General features: G+C 50.6%; 1 protein-coding gene across 1 annotated transcript; it reads right to left on the bottom strand.

Moving 5' to 3' along the window:
* Positions 1–3,803: 3,803 nt before the first annotated feature.
* Positions 3,804–7,609, bottom strand: LOC130603315 (QRFP-like peptide receptor). Its single transcript, XM_057416968.1, has 2 exons — positions 7,464–7,609; positions 3,804–7,068 (listed from the first exon to the last, which is right to left on the bottom strand). The coding sequence occupies exon 2, from the start codon at positions 6,972–6,974 to the stop codon at positions 5,646–5,648; it is 1,329 nt and encodes a 442-aa protein (XP_057272951.1). The 5' UTR covers positions 6,975–7,068; positions 7,464–7,609; the 3' UTR covers positions 3,804–5,645.
* Positions 7,610–7,940: the final 331 nt, after the last annotated feature.

Raw genomic sequence — 7,940 nt, 5'->3', positions numbered from 1 at the left:
CTATAGTGCACCCAGCATTTTGTGCTCCGCAGTACCTGTCTGTCATCACAAAATCTCACAGAGACAGGGGTAAGGCATAAGGGGACAAGCTGTTAATTCCTGGATGTTTCAGGTGCAGGAATATTTTATATGTATTTGTAGAAGGGAAATCCCCCCAGATACACACACACCACCCCCCCCCCCCCTCAATTCACAACATAAACCAGCTGAGCTGTCTTAGGGTGCAATGAGGTAAGAGGGAAAAGGCTGGGCATAGGAAACATTTAAAATCAAAGGTCTCATTGCAGCTCCATGAGACTTCCCCATGCACTGTGAGGATAATCACAAGGTAATCAGTGCCCCCTGCTCTGGAGCCTTGAGACAGCTCTTTACCAGTGCGCTCCAGGCACTGATTTGTTCATGGGGTTTCTTGCAATCAGCAAGAGACATCAAACAGGAAGACTGTGGTACAGACTCCTCACTTGGGAAAATGCTGTCTGCAAGTGCTGTGTCTATATTGGTGAAATACTTAAAAATACTCTTTGAATAAAGTGTTAATGAAAGAATTCCATTCCATGACTTCCTCACAAGCTTTAGTGAGTTAATGTAGAAAGTGGGGACCGGGATGGGCAGTCGCATGAGGCTGCATTGGCTTTACAGCTGTGTCCTATCAGTTCTGAGTCTTAGGACTTTGCCTAAAGGTGTTTAGCAGGCAAAGAAAGCAACTACTGCAACTCCTGTGCCCCTGGGGCTGACCTAACTAGTGGTGATTCATACCTAGAAAGTCTGGGAAAGTCTTATATGATCGCCATATGGGCCAGGTGAGTAGTGCTTTCCCAGAGGCTGACTCTTTCCCAAAGGGCTCCAGCAGTCTCTTCATTGTGCCTGCTCTTTTATTTGTTCTTCTAGCAGCTGCCAGTGGTTTATATTCATGCTGGATATAACCAGAAAGGTAAACTGAACTGCTAGGGGTTTTCCTGGAAAGTTCCCTAGTTCTTTACAACAAGGGTATCACAACGCACTGGAAATCCAGGAAACTCCTGCATTCTCCCAGTTCTTTTAGATATTTGAAGTCAGCAGGGCTCAGGTGTTTGTGTATGGGATGTACTGTGGTGGTGGGAGTGCCGGAGGAGACATGGGAGCTAGAGGGAGGGCTGCTGGTAACTCACCAGCCAGCTTCCATCCTCGTTAATCCCAGCATTGATAAGTATATAACATATAAAATACCAACAGGCAGGAGTTTCCCTTGGGAGGACATTCTCCTTTCTGCAATGCTCAGGGTTGTTGCAGCGAGGGTGCTGACCCACCGAGAGGGCTGAAGAATCTTGGAAGAGGAATAGATGTGTTATGTCTGTTGTGTGGGCACCGTGCACCATCCACAGGGACTCAGCTCTTGCTCCTCAAGTAACTGAGTGAGCATTTCTCAGCTTGTGCTGTGTCAGCATTAGTACTTCCTACTGTCCCTACTCCAGCTGACTGTGTCTGCAAAGTTTTTCTCTTGATCAAATGATGCCAGGTCTGAGCAAATGATGCCAGGTTTGGAATCAACCCCCGCTTTTCCCCTGCTCTTTAAAACAGGACTCAGGTTAATGTGGATGGGATGTTTTTTTTTTGCATGGGGGTGTAAGAACAATGGTACCACAGAAGACCAAATGATGCTCAGCCCAGCATCCTGCTCCCAATGGTGGCTGGTAGCACGTGTCCTGGGAAGGAGCAAGAGTGCAAGTTATAGGTTATATACCCGATGCTCCCTAAGCCAGAAGTTGCATCATTGTCTTTAGTAGCCCTTGATAGCCCTTTCTGCTGTCTCCTCTCGAGCCCTTTTTATTGCTTTCAGCCCTCAGCACCTCCTCTGTCTGTGAGCTCAGTGGTTGCCATCCTGTGAGAAAAGGTGCTGCCTTGCCCTGCACATGTTGTCTAATCATTTCACCGGCTTCCTCTGTATATTTTATTATAAGAAACAGCGATTCCTTATTCTCTGTGTGAGGGCTACGCACCAGTTGTGATTATATGTACCTCTATAAGACCTCATAAGAAAGATTATCTCTTTTATTCATCTCTCCAGTGGTTCTCAGGCAGAAAATAAACCTGTAGTATCTTTGAGGCAATACTGACAGTACAAGGACAGAACATGGAACATTCCAGAGAGAATTACCTAACAGCAACTCTACGGAAGCCCTTACCACAGCAAAGAGCTGTCAAGAATTGGAACTGGCTGCCCACGGAAGCAGTTGAATCACCATCCCTGGAGGTATTTAAAAGATGTGTAAAAGTGGCACTTAAGGACATGGCTTAGTGGTGGACTTGGCAATGTGAGGTTTACAGTTGGACTCAATGATGTCAAAGGTCTTTTCCAACCTAAATGATTCTAAGTAAAGCTGTTTTAAACGTCCCATTTGGATAATGTAAAATGCCTGTATTGATTCCAGTAGCAAAGCAGAGAAGAAAGACCCGTGAGGAAAGGAGTGGAACTGGGATGCATTAGCAGCATTGCTGTGGGAAAACTTTGTCCTTGAGACAGCTAAAGTTCACATTTCCAGCCTGCCTGGGTGCATTTGGAGAGAAACAAATTTCCTCAGGCACGCATAGAGTGTGAGACGTTTGCCTTGAGCTCCTTTGAGGAGACTGTTCACCACATACAGCTCTATCTGCTCCTGATCCCTTGAAGGTCCGGTTGGACAGGCTCTTGAGCAACCTGGTCTAGTGGGAGGTGTCCCTGCCCATTGTAGGTGGTTGGAACTGGATGACCTTAAGGTCCTTTCCAACCCTAACCATTCTATGATTCTATGACTGCCCATCAAAGTGCCTGCAATCTGAAACAAGGAGCTTGTGTGGCCTGGAGGACACTCAGCTCTCTTCCCAGTCCAAAATGTAGAGATCTTTTATCAGATAAGAGGGGAAAAAAAAGCCACTTCCCCAAATGTTGAGGTTTCACCTCACTCGGAGCCAGTGTGAGTCAGCCAGACGCTGCTGCATTACACAGACCTGTTCAGGTTAATAAAATCACTGCCAGAGCCTGGGTGGCACATGGGATGCTGAGTGGCTTTTGCATTGACGTCACTGCTTCTCATTTACCCTTGGGGGATAGTGACTGAAATGCATTCTTACCTGGCACCCTTTTCCATAGCAAACAGGTGTCTGCAGCACAAAAGGAGCCATTCAAATCAGCAGGGCAGAGAGGGGGTGTTCATCAGAGGAGAGAAGCCATGAATGAGTTGTCAGTGAGGGGAATTCACGGGCAAAGAGTGATAACAATGAGAGGCAAGGGGGGGATTTCACTATAGAAACAGTGGAGCGTGGGGGATAGGAGGAAGAGACGCAGGGAGGCAAAGAGGAGTTAAAATGAACAATTCGACTTTATTATAGGAAAATAGGAACACTGAATGAAACTGGAAAATACATTGAAAAGTGTGAAGAGGAGACAAGCTTGCCCAGTGGAAATGGGCCTTGCCACCGTGTATCTTAGTGGTCAGGAACGCTGTGGGGCTGGAGAAAGGCCTGGGCATCTGCAGCAGGAGGGAAAGGCACAGGCACGTTCAGAACATGCAGTCCTGGGTATTTCTGCCTCCATAGAGGGTACAGAGACTCTCAGAGCATCAGGCATCTGTTCTTGAGCTGAGAGAAGAAAAGCATCTCCTCTGGGATGCTTTAAGATGTGAATGTCTTGCACCTTTGATTGCACCATTTGATCCTGGCCATTTTCAGAACTGGGCCACTGCACGGGATAGAGCTGACCTGGCGCCTCCACCAACCATCCACTTAGGGTTATTCAGGGCAGGATTAAATACGTGGGTAGGGAAGTGTCAGTATCGTGTCACATCTGGTCTGGGGATGGAGGCAGTCAGGACCTGGAGGCAGTCAGCATTTGGAGAGAGCTTTTAATGCTCCTCACCCTGGCACGTTTTGCCAGCCCTAAAAATATGCCTTGAAAGAGGAAATAAAATATTCACAGGCTTTTCTCCACAGCTAAAAGCTGTAGGTACGCTCACATATCACCTGCAAAAATGCAGATGTTCTCATCAAACAGCACACATAAAAGCTATTTCTCACCCAAAGTAAAACCAAGGAGTTGTAATTTCATTCTCGTTCGCACAAAAAGAGAACATAAATAGTGCAGGGCTCTGTTAAGAAGGGATTCTTTTGTTCTCCAGGAAGATCATTGTTAAAACGTTACTGAGCAATCATTACAAAGGTGGGAGTCCTGTTGGGCTGAATGGCTGTGTTTTGGCTCTGGTGGTTTTTGTAAGCAAAAAGCTCCCCAGAAGGCAGGAGAATATTACCTGAAACTTAGATTTGCCAGAACACAGTTCCCTTGTTCAGCAATTACAAAAGGCAGTCCCAATCATCAAAAGCCTGAATTCCATTAAATGCAAAATCCTATCCCAGGAATGCTGCTGCACTGGTCCTGGGACTTGCTGAGAGGAGTGCCCGGCTGTGCTGGGTGCTGGTATATCAGTAACCAGGGCATGGGCTCTTCTGTGACCCTGAGCATCAGGCGGGCACGGGGAAGGGACTGAGCCTTAGTTTCATTCCAGCCTTTAGGGTCTTTGTTGTATTCCTTTTTTTCTCCCACCTGCTCAGGTCTGATGTGTTTTCACGTAGATATTTGGGAGAAAGGCTTCTTTCATTTATAAATACAGATCCAGTGCTCAGCACAATAGAATTCTCAAGCTTTAGTGGGGCTTTCTGATGTTAAGGTAATAAAAATATACCATTTATTTATCAAAGCCTGCTCTAAAGGAGATGATGGGACATAGAGGTTTTAACCTATTTCTGATCTTCAGGAAAAGCAAGCACTTTGATTCTCTCCTTCCCAGACAAATAGCATTGCATTAGTTGATTCTGATTTTATTAGCTATAAACCACTTTCTATTTTTATTTCCACTTGCCACTGACTTTGGTGCAGACACGCCTGAACAGGGTTTTCAAGTGCAAATGATGTTAATAGATGCCCAGTTCTTTCCGCTCCACCTGCAGTAACGTAGCTGGGAGAAAGAGAGCTGATGCCCAGAAAACATTTTCCTATTGCATTTCCTACATCACCTCCGAGGCCACATTATCCCTTTTGAATTCCCAAGTGCAAAGTGGTGATGGCTGCTTTAGTGCTTCTGGCTCTGTCTCTTCACATCAGGAGGATTTGTTTGCATGGAGGACTGAAACAATCAGACAATGAAATCTCAAGTGGTAAAGTGTGTGAAATTGTCCTCTACTGTTACTTTATTATGATGCTGTTTCTAGCATTTCTTCACTGCTTGCAACTACAACTGATGGGTTTGGAGCTCCGAGTGCCTCTTATTGCTGCTCTTTAATGGCACAGGGCAAGCAGCAGCAAGCAGTCAAATCGTTGCTGTATCCAAACAGCATCTCTGCATCCAGAGATGGAGCTGCAGGGAGAGCTCACTCGTTGGGAAGTTGATCTATGTAATTATGTGGCTGTTGACTGGGCAACAGGCTCCACATCCAGTTGTCCCCAGTAAAAAGCTTTTGTCTTAAAATCTGATCTGAGTTAAAATATGTCACCTTTTTCTCTCATTATTTGCTTCTTTCCCTGTCTCAGTTTTTGAACTGGTGGTGGGAGTGATTAGAAGAAAGGTTTTTTTCCCCATCATTAAAATACCTGGCTCAGAAAGTCCTCCTTAGAGTCATTAAATGAAGGGGAGGGTGAATCACAAAGAAGTGTTCTCACTGGAGACAGTGTTTGGAGGTGGATGCTGGCAGGAGTTCAAGTGTCCACACTTGTTCTTGTGGCCACAACCTCCCTGACATCTTCTGCCCATGGCAGGGGTGGCAGAGGGTCCTTTCTTTGCAGGGTCCATTGAACTTTGATAAGAGAGCAGCTCTGGGACTGAGGAACGGGTTGTCCCTTCAGACAGAGAGAAATTAAAGAAAGAGACCATTCTTTGGTGGTATTTGCTCTTCATTTCCTTGGCTGACCTGTAGAGGTTCCCAACAAAGCAATAGCATATGGGGTTGAGACTGGAATTGGTGAGGCCAAGCCACTGGGCAAAAGGTCTGAGCTGCAGGATCCAAGGAGAAGGAGTCACATCCTGCAGGGATTTGGGGATGTTGAAATCAATCCAGATGTCCATCAGGTAGACGGGCAGCCAGGAGATTGCAAACAGCAGCACCAGGGCCACCACCATCTGCGCTACCTTCTTCCGTATCTTCAGCCTGGAGGCTGGCAGAGATCGGTTCAGGGCAGTGCCCTCCTTCAGCTGGCTGCTGCGGCTCCACAGCTTGCGCACCGTCAGGAAGCAGATGACCATGTTGAACAGGACTGGCAGGCAATAGAGGGCACAGAAGAGCAGAAAGTTGTAGGCTTGCTTGAGCCTCTCCTGAGGCCAAATCTCCCTGCAGATGGAAAACACCAGAGGCAAGCCCTCCACCACCCCAATCTCATCCCGTTTGTTCATGAAGATGAGGGGCATGCATATCCCTGAGGACAACAGCCACACCACCAGGATGGTGCTGAGGATCCTTTTCTGGGTGAAGAAAGACCGGGCGTTGAGTGGATTATGCACGCTGTAGTACCGGTTCACGCTGATGACGGTCAGGCTGAGGACGCTGGCGGACACAGAAACAGCCTGGATGAAGGGCACTGCCCGGCAAAGGAAGTCCCCGTACACCCAGGCTTTGTAGATGAGGTTGCCCACGGTGATGGGCATGCAGACACACACCACCATGAGGTCGCACACTGCCAGGTTGATGAGGAGGCTGCGGGTGGCACTCAGACTGGACACCCGACTCCGGCGCTTCCGGGTGAGCACCCTGATGGACATGATGTTACCCACAAAGCCCACCACAAAAGACACCAGGTACATCGCTGTGAGGCTGATGGTGACGGGCTCCTTCACGAAGAGGAAGAGCATCTTCTCCAGCTCTTCCCACCCCAGCTCCTGGCTCCCATTCCAGAGCCCACCTTGGGTCTGGTTCTCCTCCTGCCAGAGCTGCAGAGGGCCGGGGGGGATCCCGGGGGCTGGGAGGGAGGAATTCATGGCTTAGCTCCCCCCGGGCTCCCCGGGCTAAAGGAGCCGAGCCTGCCGCTCTGCCCTGTGCGCTCTGGGCATGTTTAGCCGGGATCAGCCGCGCCTGCAAAAGACGGTGCAGAAAGAGGGGGTGAGCGCTGTGTTCGGGCTGTGCTCTCCCTCCTCGGGGAAGGGACCAGCTCTGAAATGGCTTCTCGGCAACTTAGTGAAGAGGCGGCCGTGAGCGCCAGGGAGGGCGGGCTGGGCAGCGGGCACCGGCCCGCGGCTCCGTGCGGCCGCGGAGAAGACAGTGCCTCCAGCGGGAGGGAGAGGAAGGGGGGCACGGTCCCCGCCGCACCAAGAGAGCATCCCCGGCCCGCCGCGACTCCCCTCCCTCCCGGGAAAGTTGCGTGCCCCGCTCCCAGGCAGCCCCCAGACCCCCGGTTGTCCCCCCTCGGTGCCCCGGTCCCTCGGTTCTCCCCCGGTCCCTCGGTTCTCTCCCGGCGCGGCGGCACTTACCGGACGGAGGATGAGCAGCGCCCGGCCGGGCTCCTCCCGCGGGCAGCTCTGCCGTGCTCGGCAGCGCAGTGACCGCTGGCACCGCCCGCACCCGCATTCACCGAGCGGCTGCCACCGCACGGCCCCTACACCCCGCGGCGCGCACCCGTGTCCTCACTCACACGGCGCTGCACAAGCTCAGCCCCCGCCGTACAGCCCCCGAACGGGAGAGCACACGCACAGTCCTGCATGCGGACCCCGACAGACCTCCCTCTCCCTACACCCCCGGCACGCACGCACGTCTATAGACCCCCTCACACACTGCGTAGCCTCCCCTTGCAAGCACTTGCCTGCACGCACCTTCCTAAGGTGCCCTGCACACACGCGGCACCCACACCCCGCGGGTCCGCACCCGATGTGCGCTCCCCCGGCCCCTCCTGCTCTCGTTCCGCACACACTGGAACGGCCCAAGCTTTGCACCCCTTCTGCACCCACACC

Source organism: Pezoporus wallicus, unplaced genomic scaffold, assembly GCF_028554395.1.
Source record: "Pezoporus wallicus isolate ANWC-B61680 ecotype Strahan unplaced genomic scaffold, APGP_CSIRO_Pwel_v1 scaffold_7392, whole genome shotgun sequence".
Lineage (NCBI taxonomy): Eukaryota > Metazoa > Chordata > Aves > Psittaciformes > Psittacidae > Pezoporus > Pezoporus wallicus.
This window is presented reverse-complemented; position numbering and strand designations above follow the sequence as displayed.